The sequence below is a fragment of the Chlorocebus sabaeus genome, chromosome 7 (genome assembly GCF_047675955.1).
Source record: "Chlorocebus sabaeus isolate Y175 chromosome 7, mChlSab1.0.hap1, whole genome shotgun sequence".
Lineage (NCBI taxonomy): Eukaryota > Metazoa > Chordata > Mammalia > Primates > Cercopithecidae > Chlorocebus > Chlorocebus sabaeus.
The window spans coordinates 27,282,312-27,302,345 of record NC_132910.1 but is presented as its reverse complement, the minus strand read 5'-3'; the positions used below and the strand labels follow the sequence as shown (position 1 = coordinate 27,302,345).

The 20,034-nt window shown below is 40.3% G+C and overlaps 1 protein-coding gene across 1 annotated transcript in view; it reads left to right on the top strand.

The window, feature by feature from the left end:
* Nucleotides 1–11,254, top strand: part of SDAD1 (SDA1 domain containing 1) — a 38,025-nt gene extending 26,771 nt beyond the window's left edge. The window contains exons 15-22 of the mRNA XM_007998929.3: nt 510–607; nt 714–790; nt 1,630–1,756; nt 3,573–3,670; nt 3,809–3,999; nt 4,110–4,194; nt 5,385–5,546; nt 10,398–11,254. Of these exons, the coding sequence (XP_007997120.3) occupies nt 510–607; nt 714–790; nt 1,630–1,756; nt 3,573–3,670; nt 3,809–3,999; nt 4,110–4,194; nt 5,385–5,546; nt 10,398–10,445 (886 nt within the window). The 3' untranslated portion in view covers nt 10,446–11,254. The remainder of the gene's footprint in view (nt 1–509; nt 608–713; nt 791–1,629; nt 1,757–3,572; nt 3,671–3,808; nt 4,000–4,109; nt 4,195–5,384; nt 5,547–10,397) is intronic.
* Nucleotides 11,255–20,034: the final 8,780 nt, after the last annotated feature.

The following is a 20,034-nucleotide window of genomic DNA, read 5'->3' as shown; positions in this document are numbered from 1 at the left end:
ACCCTGGAACAAGTGATTTATTATTGAAGCACTCTTTTTTCCTAGGGCAATTTAATAGACCTTTTGGTTAATTAATTAAAAAACATTTAATGAGTATAATCACTGGTTTAAGGATTGTCTAATCTGTCCCGATAAGTAAGTGATATGCTGAACAGCAGCTTTTTATTTTCCTTGGAAAATATTGCAGGATAATAGCCCTAAAGACCTTAACCTTTCTTATTTGAGCTAGTCACATCTCTTCTTAGAGTTGGAAAGTACATGCTGCTCTGATTTAGTGAGCCGGACACAGTTCCTTATTCCACTAATAGAGGAAATGGCAGTAACTGGAATAAAAGCCCTCTAAGGCTGCCTACCTCACATTCTCTAACATGCTGCAGTTTTAGAGACCTAAGCTATATAAAACCCAACGTGTTTTCCTTTTGAGTTAATCTTTTTAGGAAATCTTCCTATGTTGAATCATGAAAAAATTGCTGTTCAGGCTTTTTTAAACTTTGTTTTTCTTTTTCTAGAATCAATGCTATAAAAGAGATAACAGCTCGATGTCCTCTGGCCATGACTGAAGAACTTCTCCAAGACCTGGCTCAGTATAAAACACACAAGAATAAGAGTAAGCTGCATGTTACTCTCTACACACCAAAGAGTACAGTGTGACTAGTTTTTTCCTCATTGTACTCTTTGGGCCAGAATTTCTAATTAAAAGCATTATTTTACAGATGTAATGATGTCTGCTAGAACTTTGATTCAGCTCTTCCGAACACTGAATCCTCAGATGCTGCAGAAGAAATTCCGGGTAGGTAAAGCACGCTTCTGTTGGTCTAAAGGTTATGGTCTCACAAACTGAGAGAAATTTCCTACAATTAGAATTTTAGTACTTATGATGCTTCTGTTATGATTACATGTTTATGATGCATACGGTTGTATTCTTTAAGCTTGGAATCAAGTACCATGGCCCTGAATATTTTGTAGTTGGGACATATTCACTGATGATGACTGAGTCTTGAAGACTGAGCAGGCTGTTTCAGCTTGAAAAGCTTTAATGTTATTAACAGATTGGAATCTCAGAGATCAGTCAGTAACTGATGCCAGTATTGTGAACAGGCTATTCCACAGCCAGATACTACCTCTTTCAAGTTGGAAGGGAGGAGGGATGCATGTATGTAACAGAAAGAGAGATGACATTTTTCAAGGCTTAAAAAATTGGAGCAGTTGCTCTCTAATAACTACCAATGTCTTGACCTGGATCAAAAAACAGCAAGAAAATAGTGGACAGATTGCTGGCTGGGGATTTATTTTGATCTGAGACATAAGCAAACTGTTTCTGTCATTTGGTTACCACCATTTTTTATAGTGCTCCCTTTTAAATTCATAATTTTGTTAGCTGGATATGGTGGTTCGCACCTATAGTCCCAACTACTAAGGAGGCTGAGGTGGGAGGATCCCTTGAGCCCAGGAGGCAGAGGTTGTAGTGAGCTGAGATCGGACCACTGCACTTCAGTCTGGGCAACAGAGCAAGACCCTGTCTTCAAATAAATAAATAAATACAATAAATTCATAATTTCAGAGAATACCTTTCATGATTAAGGTTTTATGATCTAAGCAACTTATTATAAACAATTTCTTTTCCTTTAGGGTAAGCCTACAGAGGCTTCCATAGAAGCAAGAGTGCAAGAATATGGAGAATTAGATGCTAAAGATTACATTCCAGGAGCAGAAGTTCTGGAAGTTGAGAAAGAAGAGAACGCTGAAAATGACGAAGGTTGATTTTTATTGCACCCTTATTTTGGGCAAAACACTCCTGCAGTGTCTGTGCAGACCTTTAAATTGTATACTGTTTGAACATTCATTCAGCAGATATTTATTGAGCAATGACTATGTGCCACGCACTGTTAGAAGTATTGGGGATCAATTGAGCATGGTTCCTCCTCTTGCAGAGCTTATGTTCTAGCATAGGAAATGCCTTTTCACGACCTTCAGGGTGGCTGCCCCTCATCCAAGGGCATGCTGTTTGGTGCTTGAGAAAGACAATGATCTTGTATTTGTTGCCTAGAAAAAATTATGAGGGTTAGCCCTTAGAGGAATCTTCCAAAACTCTCCTTGTTGAAGGAGAATGCCTGTTAAATTTGTGGGAAAATACTTGGGAAACTCCATTCTAATTTCCAGAGTCCTTTATTCTTTGAATCATTCATTACTCAGCAAATCTTTTTTTTTTTTTTTCCCCACGACAGAGTCTCACTCTTGCCCAGGCTGGAGTGCAGTGGTACGATATCAGCTCACTGCGGCCTCCATCTCCCAGGTTCAAGCGATCCTCCTGTCTCAGCATCTTGAGTAGCTGGGATTACAGGCATGTGCAGCCATGCCTGGCTGATTTTTTTATTTTTAGTAGAGATGGGGTTTCACCATGCTGGCCAGGCCCTAACCTCAAGTGATCCTCCCATGTTGGCCTCCCAAAGTGCTGGGATTACAGGCGTGAGCGACTGCACCCAGCCTATTTCAGCAAAGCCTTCATTTGCTGTGGGCCAGCCACTGCCAGTGCAAAGATGAATGATACTGTTTCTGCTCTGGAGGGCTTCCAAAGAGCTGAAGAATGGAGTGTTAACAGGATTTATGATTGGAGTAGGTGGGGGCATAAGGGCAGGAGAGCAGTCAGGTCCACCTCGGGAGTGTTTTTTGTTTTTTTTTTTTAAAGGGCTTTGGAGAGATGGTGACTGATGAGCCAGGTATTTGGCAAGGAATGCTAGAATAGCAGAGACTTTCCAGGGAAAGTGTGAGCAAAGTCCTGAAGGATTTGGAGAACTATTAGAATGTAGGATACAAGGTGGGTCGTAGCAAGACAGGAGGCTTGAGATAGAGTTTGGAGACCTTTTCATACGTGGTTATGTATGTGCCAGACAAAAGAGCTGGCATGTTATCTTAAAGATCATAGGGAGTCAGAGAAAGATTGCAGTGTCTGTGATTTAGAAAACTTAAAACTGTGGTGGCTCCATTAAGAAGCCTGAAGTGTCTTCAACGTTCTTTAACATCCCAAATCTTCTACCTCAGTTTTTTATTGAGGTGTCTTCAACGTTTTTTAACATCCCAAATCTTCTACCTCAGTTCTCGGAATGACTGTAACTAGATTCTCATACATGGGTAACACACGTAGGACAAGTTAGATGCTTGCTGCGTGGCCAAGATAAATGTACAAGTGCAGTTTTGATGGACACAGTTGGTTTAGTTGAAAGAACATGACCCTAAAGGCAGACATGATTTTCATGATTTCAGTGTAGGATGCTTTTTTAGCAGTGTGACTTGGGGCATGTTACTTAACTCTGAGCATCTGTTCCTTTTCTGTGGAGTCATGGATTGTAAGGTTTTGACTCATGGTAGATACTTGGTCAGTGCATATTTCCTGTTCCTTAGAGTAACTAAATAAATGCATGTGGCTTATTTAACAATAAATATTGCTCAGTTCTTGGTTAATAGTGTGTCTGTTCAAGGTTGATTACCTTACTTTTCTGTTGCTTGCTTGATCTCAACCTTATATTGAATATGCAACATAAAGTAGCAGTAGTGAGTTTGCTTTTTTCGTGCAGATGGATGGGAAAGTACCAGTCTCAGTGAGGAGGAAGAGGATGCTGATGGTGAATGGATTGATGTGCAACACTCTTCCGATGAAGAACAGCAAGAAATCGTAAGTCTGAAAATTTCATCTTACACCCTGATGTTTATTAAGACGTAATTTATTCTGGGCCTTGTTGGGAGGCTACAATTTAAATGGCTGAGCTCTCACTTGAGCTGGTAGCCATTTAAGCCCTTATGTGGTTTCAAGTCCAAGAAGCTGAATAGCATGCCCATGGAGGAGCGGAAAGCCAAAGCTGCAGCCGTCAGCACCAGCCGAGTTTTAACTCAGGAAGACTTCCAGAAAATCCGCATGGCCCAAATGAGAAAAGAACTTGATGCTGCCCCTGGGAAATCCCAGAAGAGGAAATACATTGAAATAGACAGTGATGAAGAGCCCAGGTAAAATGGCACATCCACTTTAGTACTTCAGTCAGCTTCTGTGGTAATGAAAGCATCAGGAAACAGAATTCCATTCTTGCTTCATGTGTTCTTTTTCTCCCTCATTCCAGGGGTGAATTACTTTCTCTTCGGGACATTGAACGCCTTCATAAAAAGCCAAAGTCTGACAAAGAGACAAGACTAGCAACTGCAATGGTGAGTGAGCATATCATTCCTAGTTTTTTAAACAGAAAGCAAATAAAATGAAACATAAACCAGAACTTGTATAGCCACAGAATGGCAATTTTTAAAAATGTTTTAAATAAAGGTATAATTAACACAGAAATTAAAATGCACAGATATTAGGTCTTCAGTTAGATGAGGGATTTTGTTTGGTTTTGTTTTTTGTTTGGTTTTGTTTGTTTGTTTGTTTGTTTTTTGAGACAGAGTCTCTGTCTGTCACCCAGGCTGTAGTGCAGTGGCGCAGTCTCGGCTCACTGCAACCTCTGCCTCCTGGGTTCAAGCGATTCTCCTGCTTCAGCCTCCCAGGTAGCTGGGGTAACAGGTGTGCACTACCACGCCCAGCTAATTTTTGTATTTTTAGTATAGTCAAAGTTTCGCCATGTTGGCCAGGCTGATCTCAGACTCCTGGCCTCATGTGATCCACCCGCCTCAGCCTCCCAAAGTGCTAGGAGTATAGGCATGAGCCACTGCGCCCAGCCAGTTAGATGAGTTTTGACAACTGTATGTAGCCATGTAACCACCACTCAAAACAAGGTAGAGAGCACAGGAAGGCAGTATGACGTGTCTGTAGTGATGGGAAGCCACTATATTTATCAAAGCTAAGAGAAAAGTAGGAGTGTGTTTATAGTCACCAGTGAAAAGCCAGAGCCAGTTGAAGTCTGCCTGTGGCTAGTGCTGTGGCTGCTCATGATTGTGTCCTGCCTACATTACCAATGTCATTTTCTGTGTCTCCACTTGTTCGAGACACCGTCGTCACATCCTAGTTCCACCTCGTCCTCTGTCTTCCACATGTCCTTTATCCTCCACACCTTTGTGTGCACTGTCCTTTCTTCCAGAAATGCTCTGTCTTTCCCCTCCTTTCCCTTACCATGAATGCCTTCATCCTGCCAAAAAAAAAAAAAAAAGTCTACCTGTCTCCCTTTCTAGGAAGTTCTCCTGACCTCACCAGGCTAAATTATGACTTTTCTTCCTCCGAGCTCCCCTTGCTCCGTTATAATACTGCATGGCCATTTCTTGGTCCCAAGGAGCAAAGACTGTGTCGTGTCCATTTTGTGGCCTTGGCACCTACTAGAGCTTCTGACACAGAGGAGACATTAATGTTGATTAGATGACTCCTAAAGTATGTTGCTGAAGAAGAAATATCAAACTTTTTGTTCTGGTAGGCTGGAAAGACAGACCGAAAAGAATTTGCGAGGAAGAAAACCAAAATGAATCCATTTTCTAGTTCGACAAATAAAGAGAAGAAAAAACAGAAGAACTTTATGATGATGCGGTATAGCCAGAATGTCCGGTCAAAACATAAGCGTTCCTTCCGAGAAAAACAGGTGAGTTCCACTTGAAGCTTGGGTGGCAAGAACAGTACTGTAATTCTAAGACAGCTTTACATTTGAGACGGACTTGCGCCTTCTGAAGACTGGGCATTATTGTGTGTGCCTTGTGGTTAATGGGAGCATTGTTGGAGAGCATGGAGAGGTGAGAAGCAGTCAGGGCATGTAAGTCCCAGACCTGACTTGATTGAGACTCAGCTGTGGGACCAGAGGGGAATCCATTTTCCTCCAGTATAAGTAAAGAAATGCAAGCTAGATCATCCATGAGGTTCCTTCCCATGCTAAAATTCTCTGACATTTGATCTGTGAAATAAATCAAAATTAATTGAATAACTTTTTAGTGCCAATTTTATGCCTGGTTTTTTGAGACAAGGTCTCACTCTGCTGCCCAGGCTGGAGTACAGTGGTGCAGTCACAGCTCACTGTAGCCTCACGGCTCACTGCAGCCTTGACCTCCCAGGCTCCTGGGAGCGGGATCTGGCCTGCAGCCCGCGATGCAGCGGGGCTTTTTCTTTCTTCCCAAGTGGATCGGCAGGTCGAGAAATAAAAGACCCACACAAGATAGTGAAAGTTGGGTCCGGGGGGTCACCGCCTTCTGGTCCTGCGATGCTGCCAGTGCACTGGATATACCAGCATTCATTATTAAGTTTAGTGAGGGCGGGGGTAGGTTAGTGAGGGATTTAGGGTTGTTTGATTATGAGGTGAGATGGTCACATGGGGATGATGTAATTCTTTAACATAACATCTGTATGCAGAAATACAGTATACAGAGATAAGAATTTACAATATAGTGTGTGCGTCAGCAGTTTCTAACAGAGCCTTGAAACAAACAGTCTATCCAGAACCTGTGTTTAGCAAGATATTAATCAGCAGTGACAGTTGCAGTAAAAGCTGGTTGCAAACAATCAATAGAAACAGTACGTGAAGCTCAACAACCAGTTAGACCACAAATTCTCAGAAGGGAGTATGCCTTAACCCTAAAGAGACCTAGAAGAGCCATGGCAAGATAAGGGCATTTATAACCATATCTTATCCATATGAACAGGTGCCCCTCATGCGTCCGTTTATAGGCTCCCCACAAGGGTTGCATTCCATTCCCAGAGCTATGAACATCAGCTTTTCTGGGATAGGAATCTTGGTGATTTGAATCCTTCCTGACTGCACGTCAGTTTATAGGCTCTCTGCAAGGGGAAGCGCATCATGTGCTGTTGGCTCATCCTGGCAGCCCTACCTGGCATTGTCTTGAAACAGTCCTGCATGCAATTTTGTATTTACAATAATCAGGAGCATTTCATCTTTTATTCCTTAGCAGTAGTTTCAGGGGGTCTCCCTACAAGTGATCCTCCCACCTCAGCCCTCCAAGTAGCTGAGACTACAGGTGTCTACCACCACACCCGGCTAATTTTTGTATTTTTTGTAGAGATGGGGTTTTTCCATGTTGCCCAGTCTGGTTTTGAACTGCTAGACTCAAGCAGTCTGCCCACCTCAACCTCCCATAGTGCTAGGATTATAGGCATGGGTACTTTTCAAAAACCAATAAATCTATGTGGTAATATCTCAGTAACAGTTTCAGAAAAGCACAGCGAAATAAATAGGTTTGTGTTGGCATGATCCTTCCTGTATGTGCCCTTTTGAAAGCCCTGATGTTTACAGGCTTTGGGATTACATTTTATCCATTCATGGCCTTTGAATGGTAATCCCTGTGCTGCTACTTAGGCAGCTTGTTTATTTCAGTAATTCATTGTGATAAAATAAGTTTATACTTTTGTATCTTTCTCTCCTGGCAGTTAGCAGTGTATCTAAATGTCATTCTGAAGAATTGCCAGGATATCAGCTCTGGGTAAACTGTCATATTGTGAACCAGTGTTCCTAAATAGCTAGCCAAGGATCAGCCTGCCAGCACTGAATGTAACCACCAGCCCTCTAGGGCAGTGCTTTGTCTGTGGGTTCCAAGTCAGTATTCACTGAATTAAGGTACCATTTAGCTCTCCCTGTTGACTCTAGTTCTAAAATGTGTTCAGCAACATCATGTAAATAATGACAGCATATGTAATAGAAGCTGTTGAAATTGAGGTGAAAGGAAAGGTGCCACTTAGGATTTTAAGTACTCTAAATTTTGCCACATTCTCCTAAAATTATAATAGGATTGACTTAAATCCATTAGTCTGTCCTTCACTGGCCCTTACTAACATTTCAGGGTTGAGGAAATATTAATTACCCTGTTGGTAGGCCGTGTTTCATTATGAGGTTTCTGTGAGCTTGTTACATTTTAGTTAGGACTCCCCCCACCCCAACTTCCTTTGTTTTTTAGCATGCCTTTTCTGGCATGATGGGGAAGCCCAGCTTTGTTCCTTGGAAGCATCTCAAGTCATAAAATAACTCTCAAAGATTGAAGAATCTTTTTGAGAGTAAATTAAAATTTCATTGGACATATACACTTGTTGGTTCAAGAATGTTTTTTCTTGTTCTCCAATTTTCTTGCCATTTGGAACCTGATATTAATCAGAATTTCTTTGTGTGTTTCTTTGCCCTGTATTTTCTTCAAGATCTCTTCATTATGAACATAACTTTAAGTTCCTGATTTTCTCTGTTCTCTCCTTTAGACCAGTACTGTTCAATAGAAATATAATATGAACCATATATATCACTTAAAAATAAAAAAGTAAAAAAGAGGAAATTGTAACAGTATATCTTATTTAACCCAGTATATCTAAAATGGTATCGTTTCAACATGTAGTTCAACATATAAAAATTATGAGTGCGATATTTTACATTTTTGTTTTTGAGCTAATTGAAATCAGCATGTCTTTTACACTGCAGCACATCTCAATTTGGACTAGCCAATTTCAAATGCTCAGTAGTCACATGTAGTTAGTGGCTACCCTATTGGACAGAACAGTTACAGAGCATCCCCAAAGCTGCCCGTGACCCCAAGGGCCCTGTGAGAAAGGAGCATCACACTTCACACCCTGCCCTCTATCCCTTGGTGATATTTCAGTGTCTTAAATAAAGGGATCTTACATGGCTTGAAAGTGTACGTGAGGTCTTACTGTAATTTGTTAGAATATGAAGAGGTGACTGGGATGAGACTAGAAGAGGGAAGTAAAGCATAGGATAGGGAAGGAGAGGAGGATCTTACAGTAAAGCCTGTAGAAAGATAAAAGAAGAAAAGGGGGGTATACCTGTTCCTTTTCTTTAATTGGTGGCATTTGAAGGGGAAGGAACTGAAATATGTGTGAGAGTAGACTGTGCTTTGCCATAAAGCTTAATGAGTGGGCATAAATTCCCATAACCAACATTAGCTAACACATTTAGTTCTTAGCATGAGACTTCACTGTTCCAGGGTTTTCCATTTATTAACTTGTTTAATCAGTGTACAATAGTATCTGCAGTTACTGTGATTAAACCAATTTTGCAGATGAGAAAAATAAGACACAATTAGATGAATCTGGAAAATACCTCCTTAGCCAAATTAAGTTGAACTTACAGATTTTTGTTCTGCCTTAAGTATCCCAGCTATTCTGCTTTTCTGCAAAGACATACCAAGACCCAGGTGTGAGCTAAAGGCAAGGAGTCAACTGGAAATCATAAAATCCAAAAAGTTTGAACATTTGTATGTAGAGCTAGGTAACTTCTACCCCAAAACTGTTTTAGGTTTATCTTGTTAAAATTTAAGCTAGAATTTTAAAATAAAAATTAAATAAAAGCTAGAAATTTTTAAAAGTTTCTAGGACAAAGAATAGTGCTTGGGAATTAATGGAATAGTATCCATCACAAACTTAAGATGTATACATTAGTCTTGGTTAACTTTAATTTTGGTTTTATTTTTGATCATCTTTAATATTATGTTTGTTTTCTTTTGGGAAATGTAAAACTTTATAAGGACTTTTGTAGGTTCGCTTCAGACACTGATCCTTCAGTCTTCTTTTTCTCTAGATGTTAAATTCTTCACCTTCCAATTCTACCCTGGGGATCTTGAAGAACCCAACCTCTTTGGTTAGAGACGAACTCCGGGAGATGAAAGCCTAGATTGAGTCTCATACAGTTCACTGCTTTCATTCTTCATGTTCACTTTACATACTTCCAACACAAAATAATTAAGTTAAAAATTAGAACCTGTATTAACTAGAATATTTTACCATAAGCTACAGTTGTCAGGGCTTCAGTTTCTGAGTTAATATCTTCATGTTTGAGCCATTATAAAGGGTTAATGTTAGCATTTACTTAGAACATTTTTTTTGTTTGTTTATTGCATAAAACAAACCCATTTGAAAATCAGTAAATAAGGTAACACTTTTCTTTGTTTCAGATTGTATATTGATAGAGTTATCATAAATCTGCACAAGTGCTGAATGCCATTTTAAAGTATTTGAATGATCCATACATGCCATATGCCATCTTTAATGCAGTATATGTGGAATATATGCCATCTTTAGTTGGAAAAGGTTATTGATTATAAAGGAAAATCTGTCTTCCTGTTACTTTTAATTTAGACAATGTATCCCATCCACAACTCCAAAATATTAAGAGCCATATAGACCAAATAAGTATTATTTATTATCCCTGAAGACAGGGATACTGTAGTCTCTGCATTCCATAGCTGCTCCTATTTTGAGCTTATGCCTCCATGAGTTGGGAACAGCAGTCAAGAGCTTTGCATATTTCCTAGCGGTAATATGCCCCATCCTTGATATATATAGATTTGATCTGTTTTGGAATATTTTATCATTTATAGTTTTTCAGGATGGTGTATTGACTTGGTGATTCCTTTTTAGTAAACTTTCATGTAACCAAATTTGTATAATGGGGTTCCCAAGAGTTATGTTTCAATACTTTTTTATTTTACAGTTGGCGCTAAGAGATGCACTTTTGAAAAAGAGGAAAAGAATGAAGTAACTTCCCAGCAAGTTTTCCATTCCAAGAAGAATGCTAAATTTGTGTTATTACTCTGAAAATTGATAAATCAAGCATGTTTGTTTACATTAAAACGTCCAGACTCACTGTATTGTGAAAACTGCTGAATATGTGGCAGCAATTTGGTGTTTTTACTTTGGAGACGGCTAATGGTGGGAATGTTAATGTAAATAGTGGTGGTAATGTAAAATCATTTCATTTATCATTCATGCAAAAAAAAAAGTTTCGAGTGCCTATTAATTGTCACCGTAGATATAAAATGAATGAGCTGTAACCCCTTCAGTTAAGGCATTGACAGCTTAGCTGTGGGGGTGGACACACATATTTGTCTTTACAGTGCAGTGTAAATAGTTCTCTAGTAGAGGTAGCTCCATATTTTTATGAGGTCACTGAGGCCTTATGGACTAACTCTGTGGAGATAGGAGTTATATATTCTTATAAAACAAAACAAAACAGGACAATGTTACAAGAGTAAGAGGTTCTTACTTGTACATAGGCTTTCCTGCTGAAAACAGGCCCCTGCTGTACAGATTTTGGTACATAATTTAGCTCTTTTAGTCAATCCAAAAGATTTAAGTGACCCCCTCTTTTTTTTGAATGCCATGTAAAGGCTTTTTGGTTAAGACCTCACTTTTAAAACTGCCTTAAGTATAAATAGTACCTTTGGAATGTATTTAGTTCATCATTTCAGCTGCCTTCATACTGGTTTCCTCAGCCTTCCTTCAGCCTGTAGTATTTTCAGCCCACTGTTTACCTTGTCTCAATAAAAGGTTTCTAATGCCAAATAGGTACCATTGTGTGTGGAGTGGTGTGTGGTGTTCTCCTTTCCACAGGCATGCTGCATCCATTTCAGGGGACAGTCTGTTTGCATGCAAATTTTTGCATTTGGAAATAGTTTGGTGCCTTTTGTTTCAGATTTCTTAGATAATGTTGTGGTAGGTGTTACCTCGAGTTAGAGTAAAGGGCAATTTTCTGCACTCCGAAAGCAATTTCTTTTTTTTTTTTTTTCGAGACGAAGTTTCACTCTTGTTGCCAAGGCAGGAGTGCAATGGTACAATCTCGGCTCACCGCAACCTCCGCCTCCCAGGTTCAAGCGATTCTCCTGCCTCAGCCTCCCAAGCAGCTGGGATTATAGGCATGTACCACCATGCCCAGCTAATTTTGTATTTTTGTTTTAGTAGAGACAGGATTTCTTCCAACCTGAGGTGATCCACCCGCCTTGGCTTCCCAAAGTGCTGGGATTACAGGTGTGAGCCACTGCGCCCGGCCTAGAAAGCGATTTCTAAAACTAGTGTTTTTATTTCCTTTCCCGTTTCTTCTGTTCACTTTCTGCATTCATCTTCAGTTTTATTTCAATGAGACTTAGAGACTGTCCCTAAAATGCCCCAGATTGCTGTTAGGAGATTAGTCAAGCCACCAGAGTCAAACCCCAGCAACTTCAGTGTTTCTCGGAAAGTATTTGATGCAAATTTGTATATTTTAGACCTGAAACTGCTCCTCCTTCTTTTCACATTTTTGAACTGGGTGTCTCCTCGTGTGTCTGGATCCAGAAAGTGAAAAAAATTCGAAATAGCAGCAAGTTTTCACAGCTTTATTGTGTGAATTGTGATGGTGCCTGGAAGTTTCATCCTTCCTCTAGATTTTCCCACTCAACTTAGATACTAAGAGGCCAAAGTCCATTCTGTGTTGTGACTTCTGTTCTACTGTGCACTCACCCTCTTAACTAGCCTTTCTTACATGCAAGACAGAAAGATGTAGTATGTGGTTTATAAATGCGCATTCTGAACTTTTATTTCTTTAATCCCATAGTATCTGATTCCTTTTATTATTTTCCAAATCTTCTCTTGAGAATATTTTGTTTGCTACCTGTTTGAAGATGAGATTCTCAGAAGGGTGAATGCATCAGCAGAGCGTAGCTGAGCTTGCAAGGTGACTTCTGCTTTGAAGAAGTCATCAGTGTCTGAACGTGAGCTATTTAGTCTCAAATTTTGTCAACATAGAGAATGAAGCCATTCAGGGATGAACTTAACTTTGTCCAGGCTCATAATGCATAAAAGTGGTATATAAATCCAGAATGGTGATATATTAGCTATGTGATCTCAGCAAGTGACCATGGTTAATATAAATGTTATTTCTTCATAGTCTAGTCCTTTGAAAATGTACTCTATATAGACTTGCATTGCAACTCCATTTTAACTAGAATGTTTACTCAGAATATTCTGTTCTTTAAGCTATTTTAGATAACACATTTTAAAACTGTATATAGATAATATAGTTCTACCAAGTGATAGTCTTTCATGAATTGTTTATGTTCTTTTGAAATGTACTTTATGAGATTTTTTAAAAGATCTTAAATATTAATAAGAAGGTAGGACAATGACTTGTAGCCTTTTCTCTTACAAGGTCAAGGCTCTAGAAATAACCTTTCCAATGCTAGCAGAGTCTTTGGTCTGCACGTGTTTACAAATGCAAATAAAAGCAGAGAGCACAGCTAATTCTGTACTCCTTAAATAGCATAAGCTTATATTTGTATAGACCATTTCTTATGTAGTAAACTTATTTCCTTCTGCAGATTCTGCTTTCATGTTTTGTCAGTCCAATCCCAGTGTGAAGATGGTTGAATAAAACTATCATTTATCCACATGATAGAGTATTATGCAGTCATTATTATAGTAAGCATTACCCATTGTAAACATTTCCAGTGTTTACAGTGTTTTTTGTTCTTTTCAAAACAGGCTGTTGCTGTTCTTTTCCGCCAAGGCGGGCAGATCACTTTGTTCTTTTCCAGCCCAGGCTGGAGAGCACTGGCGCAGTCTCAGCTCACTGCACCTCTGCCTCCTGGGTTCAAGCAATTCTCCTGCCTCAGCCTCCTGAGTAGCTGGGATTACAGGGGCCCGCCACCACACCCAGCTAATTTTTGCATTTTTAGTAGAGACAGGGTTTCACCATGTTGACCAGGCTGGTCTCAAAACTCACCTCAAGTGATCCAGCCTTAGCCTCCCAAAGTGCTGGGATTGTAGGCATGAGCCACTGTGCCTGGCCACTATTCTTTTCAAAAGCAGAGTATAAAATGATAAAGAAGCCTGGGCAAAATGGTGAGACCTTGTAAAAATTAGCCAGGTGTGATGGTGCATGCTTGCCATACCAGCTACTCAGGAGGCTGAAGCAGGAGGATCGCTTGAGCCCTGGAGGTGAAGGCTGCATTGAGTAAAGTTCAAGCCACTGTAGTTTAGCCTGGGTGACAGAGTGAGACCCTGTCTCTAAATAAATAAAATGATCAAATGGTTTTAAGACAATTTCTTTACACTTTTAATCTCTGAAATTGAGATACGTTTAAAAATGTTTGCAGCCAGACAAGTCTTGATGTAGTTGTCATTGCCTGCACATTCACAAACCTGGTCTGATATTTTCAGTTGACATCTGCTAACATGAAGCAGGGACTAACATCAAAACTTGCAGAATGGGGAATTAGTAGTCTCTACGAAAATTCCAGAAAAAAAGAAACTGGAATTTTTAAAAAATTCCAAACTCTTTATTGACATATAAAGACAAGTACAAGTACCATCAAGTGTACTTAAACTCAGTGAATTTTCACAAGCTGAATACATTCCTGTAACCAGCACTTAGATTAAGAAACATTACACACACCTTGAAACCTCCTTTGTGAGTGGAGAACTTTTAAGAAATGCAGCATCACTAAGACTTTTGTTTTTTTCTTTTAGAGACAGGGTCTTGCTCTGTCACCTAGGCCAGAGTGCAGTGGTACAATCAGAACCCACTGCAGCATTGAACTCTTAGGCTCGAGATCCTCCACAGGCCCAGGCCGGTATGCCTGGCTCTTAATCATTTCTAAAAATTTATTTTTAATAGAGGCAGGGTCTCGCTATGTTGCCCAGGCTGGTCTCAAACTTCTGACCTCAAGTGATCCTCCCACCTTGGCTTCCCAAAGTGCAGAGATTACAGGTGGGAGCCAACGTGTCTGGCCAGCACTAGGATTCTCTTTTTTTTTTTTTTTTGATACAGAGTCTCACTCTGTCACCCAGGCTGGAGTGCAGTGACACGATCTCAGGTCACTGCAACCTCCGCCTCCCAGGTTCAAGTGATTCTCATGCCTCAGTCTCCCAAGTAGCTGGGATTACAGGCACACACCACCACGCCCAGCTAGTTTTTTGTATTTTTAGTAGAGACAGGGTTTCACCATGTTAGCCAGGCTAGTCTCGAACTCCTGACCTCTAGTGATCCACCCTACTTCGCCTCCCAAAGTGCTGGGATTACAGGCGCGAGCCACTGCATCAGCCAAGATTCTTAATGACACAGAAAAGTGGTATGGTGTGGGAAAACATGGGTATCTGTAGTCAAACAGTGATTCAGGAGAATCTAATACTGAATGCAAAGAAGCTTAAGCAATACCTTAATTTATTTCACTTTTTAAAAACGTACAACAGTAGATATGTGATTTTCAAATAATTTTGACAAAAAACTTAAGAAAACTCTTTCAATACATATACATTTTTAAATTCTGGTAAGAAAGCATTGTATCATAATTTAAATGGCAGTGAATTTTTCTTCAAGATACGTAAAATAATGGTGCTTCGTATAACTACAATTTCATAAATAAAATATGCATATGAAAGTATTGCTAGGTTCAGGTTATGGGGATATAACTGATTGTATTTTTTCCTTTACATTTAAAAAAAATTTTTTACAGCTTCTCATGGCCATGAACTCCTTTACATTTTAAATATTTTGTAATGTTGTGTATCAAACATTTCTACTAAGAATTTTTTAAAATCTCAAATACTTCTAGTTCCATCTTAGTAAGATCCAATTTTGGATTGATATTCCTAATATCTAAGTTACTATCAGAGATGTTTTTAAAAGAAATTTGGCCAAAGAGGAAAAGAAAATTAAGAACAAAATGGAAAGCCTAATTCTGGGAAATGTTACAAAAGGGGAAGTTGAAAAGAATTACATGGAAACTAAGAATAAATGGTGTTCAACAGAACATCTTGTTTTAAGGATACTTAAATCTTTTAAATATTTTATCATTTTGTGATTTTTAAAAAACATACAGAAAATATAGAAAATAATGAAACATGTTCATCTCCCAGTTTTATTCAGTGTTAATATTTTGCTTTTTAAAAAAAAAAAAAAAAAACTAGAATATTAAGAGTATAACTATGTCTCCACCATTTCCCCCCCTCTTCTCAGGGATAACCCTTATCTAGAAGTTGATGAACATTAAGAATATAACTATGTCCCACTCAGCCATTTCCCACCCCCTTCTCAGGGATAATCCTTATCTAGAAGTTGATGCCTATCGTTCCTGTAGTTATTTTTCCTTTCACATGTGTATTTGTGTGTGTATATAAATTTTTACATAAGCAGTATCATTGTATAAATTATTTTGCTATGTAACAACATTAGATTCTTGATAGATGAAGATTCATTTCAATTGTATAGTTTCCATTGTTTATTCATACATCCACAATTTATCATTCCACCAAAAAACAGGTTGTTTTCCACTTTTTTGCTATTTAAAAACCTTGCAGGCTGGGTGCAGTGGCTCACGCCTATATCTCAACACTTTGGGAGGCTGAGGGAGGCAGATCACCTGAGGTCAAGAGTTTGAGATCAGCCTGGCCAACATGGTGAAACCCTGTCTCTACTAAGAAATACAAAAATTAACCAGGCATGGTGGCACATGCCTATAGCACATCCCAGATACTTGGGAGGCTGAGGCAGGAGAGTCACTTGAAGGCAGGAGGGGGAGGTTGCAGTGAGCTGAGATCGTGCCACTGCACTCCAGCCTGGGTGACAGAGTGAGACTCACTCTCAAAAAAATTAACTCATTAATTAATTTAATTAAAACCTTGCTGCAGTAAGCATCTTTGAACATGCCTTCTAGGGTTCATGGTCTTAGAGTTTTTTCTTTAAACAAAGTTTAGATAGAAAACTGAAAATGGGCTGGGCGCAGTGGCTCACACCTGTAATCCAGCACTTTGGGAGGCCGAGGCAGACAGGTCACTTGAGGTCAGGAGTTTGAGACCAGCCTGGCCAACATGGTGAAACCCTGTCTCTACTAAAAATGCAAAAAAAAAATTAGCCAGGTGTGGCAGTGCACACCTGTAATCCCAGCTTCTCAGGAGGCTGAGGCCGGAGAATTGCTTGAACTTGAGAGGCAGAGGTTGAGTGAGCCGAGATCGCGCCATGGCACTCCAGCCTGGGTGATAGCAAGATTTTGTCTCAAAAAAAAAAAGTAAAAAGAAATTCAGAAAACTGAAAATGAAATCACTGGGTTTGCAGGGTCTGCAATTCTTCAGCTTTACTAGGCAATACTGAATTACACTATATTCTCATCAGTAACTCATGTTTGTATTTTACTACATCCATGTCAACAAGATGTTAGACTTTGAAACTTCAGACAGTCTTTATGAAATGGTATCATGGTTTAATTTGCATTTCATTGATTACTAGAGAGGTTGAAGTAACTTCACATTTTGATGTTCATTTGGGTTTTCCTCTTTTTATAGCCTTTTGTTTCCCTTTTTTTTAGTAATAAAAACATAGATCTTTATATGTTGTAGCTACTAATTCTTTATCAATTACCTATGTTGCAGATATCTCCACATATAAACAATGCCACATCGATGATAAACTAAGTTCCCATGTATACTTTGGGCCTAGGATTTTCAAAACCATTTCTGGATCCTTTTTAACAGTCCTTGCTCTAGCTTCTATCTTTCCTCTCATATTTTACTATAAGCAGCAAGAAGCCAGGTAGCAACTTCGACATTTTGCTTGGAGACCTAGCTAGAGTACCTAGTTCCTTAGGTACATTTTTCTGTGTTCTTCATTACTCTAGGTGATCATGTTTAACATTCTGGCACTACATAACAAAGGAACCTCTTACTTCCAGTTTCCAATAACATTCTCACTTCTGAAGTGGCAATGGCTACTGCTGGCAGTCTCCTTCAAGACCATCAGACTTTTTTTCTCAGGATGGTTTGTTTCTCGAGGGACCATCAGACTTCTACTAATAGTCTGTTAAGAACTTTAGGCTCTCACTAACATTCTGCTCAAAATTATTACAGTTTCCCCCTACTACCAGTTCCAAAGCAATACATTTTTAGGCATGTGTTATGGTAGCACTACACTTATGTTCCCAAACAAATCTATATTAATGATCTATTTGCCACATACCAAATTACCTCAAAACTTAGTGGCATAAAGCAATAAACATTATTTCACAGTTTCTTTTTTTTGTTTGTTTGAGTTTTTTTGTTTTTTTGAGACAGAGTTTCACTCTGTCACCCAGGCTGGAGTACAGTGGTGTGATCTTGGCTCACTGCAACCTCCCATCTCCTGGGTTCAAGCAATTCTCCTGCCTCAGCCTCTTGAGTAGCTGGGATTACAGGCGCCCGCCACCACACCCAGCTAATTTTTATATTTTTAGTAGAGACAGGGTTTCACCACGTTGGCCAGGGTGGTCTCGAACTCCTGACCTCCAGTGATCTGCCCGCCTCAGCCCCCCAAAGTGCTGGGCTTACAGATGTGAGCCACCATGCCCAGCCGACTTCACAGTTTCTATGGGTTAGGAATTTGGGGGTGGCTTAGCTGGGGCAGGAAGATCCACTCCCACCATGGCTCACTCAGATGACTTGACAACAAGCCTCAGTTCCTCTCTGGCTCTTGGTAGAAGATCTCAGTTCCTCAACAAAGAGACTTGCTTTTTTCTTTTTTTCAGCTTTATTTATTCCTTTTTTGGAGACAGGATCTCACTTTGTCACTCAGGCTGGAGTACAGTGGCATGATCATAGGTCACTCTCCTACCTCAGCCTCCCAAGTAGCTGGGACTACAGATATGTGCCACCATGCCTGGCTAATTTATTTATTTATTTATTTTTGTAGAGATGGGGTCCCACTGTTGTCCAGGCTGATCTCCAACTCCTGGGCTCAAGCAGTCCTCCTACCTCAGACTCTCCAAGTGCTGAGATTTGTCCAACTACAGAGGGACATTTTCATAGGGCTTCCTCAGGACATGACAGTGGGCTTCCTATAGTGAGCAATTCAGGAGAGCAAGGAGAAACCCACAGTGTCTTTTGTGACCTAGTCTTGGAAGTCAGCCACCACCAATTCTGATTCTATTCATTAGAACCAAGTGACCTCGGATGATTCGCTAGCCAAAGTGCTGGGATGACAGGCATGAACCACCATGCCTGGCAAGAAATTTTGTAATTTCTTTAAGTGTCATCCTTAAAAACAAGTGATTGATTATAAAAGTTGTCTTTCTTTGTCCTAAAATTGGTTTTTAAAAATTGTGTTTAATTTCTACTATTCATTTAGTTGTTTTTTTCTTTTTTTGAGACAAAGTTTTGCTCTTGTTGCTCAGGCTAGAGTGCAATGGCACAATCTCGGCTCACTGCAACCTCTGCCTCCCAGGTTCAAGCAATTCTGTCTCAGCCTCCCAAGTAGCAGGTGCCCACCACCACACCGGACTAATTTTGTATTTTTAGTAGAGACAGGGTTTCACCATGTTGGCCAGGCTGGTCTCAAACTTCTGACCTCAGGTGATCCACCTGCCTCAGCCCCCTCAAAGTGCTGGGATTGCAAGCGTAAGCCACCATGCCCGGCCCTTTCATTTCGTTTCTACTATTCATGTACACATGTACCGTGTTTTACCCACAGACAACTGTGCTAACCATTAAGATTGTCCCAGCCTTACTAAGATTTTCCTAAGACAGGTTTGTCTCCCAGACACTGGGAACTCAAAGGTGAGGAAACTTAGGTGTGAAGGTGGATTGTGGATTCAGACCTTCTGACTTGGAGGCCAGTGCAGAGACACACCAACAGAGTGACCTCGGGCACATGGCTTCACCTCTCCAAGCCTCACGCTCCTCATCAGTAAAGCAAGGGTTAGGGGAACCTACCTGTTGGCTTGTTTTGATAATTAAATGAGATAATGTCCGCAAAACATATTTGGCAGGTAAATGTTAACTAAATTTTGAGCTTTTAAAAAAATGTTTTACCAGCCGGGCGAGGTGGCTCACGCCTGTAATCCTAGTACTTTGGGAGGCCGAGGAGGGTGGATCACCTTAGGTCAGGAATTCGAGACTAGCCTCGCCAACATGGTGAAACAGTGTCCCTACTAAAAATACAAAAATTAGCCGGGTATGGTGGTGGACGCCTGTAATCCTAGCTACTTGAGATGCTGAGCCAGGAGAATCTCTTGAACCCAGGAGGCGGAGTTTGTAGTGAGCCGAGATCACGCCACTGCACTCCAGCCTGGGCAATAGAGTGAGACTACGTCTCAAACAAAGTTTAACTGAAAAGGCTTTCCTGACACCTTTCCGCTGCTGAAAATCGTAAAGCCTCTCCCGACCGCATCCTACACTCTTCCGGCCCAAGCAAGTGCGCTGGAACCGGGAGTTGGTGAAAAGCCGGCTGCTGGCAGCCTCAGCCCTTAGCGTCCCCGCGGTCGGGGACGTCCAGGCCTGACGGAGAGGCTGGGCTATCACGCCTGTAATCCCAGCACTTTGGCTATCACGCCTGTAATCCCAGCACGCGGCGT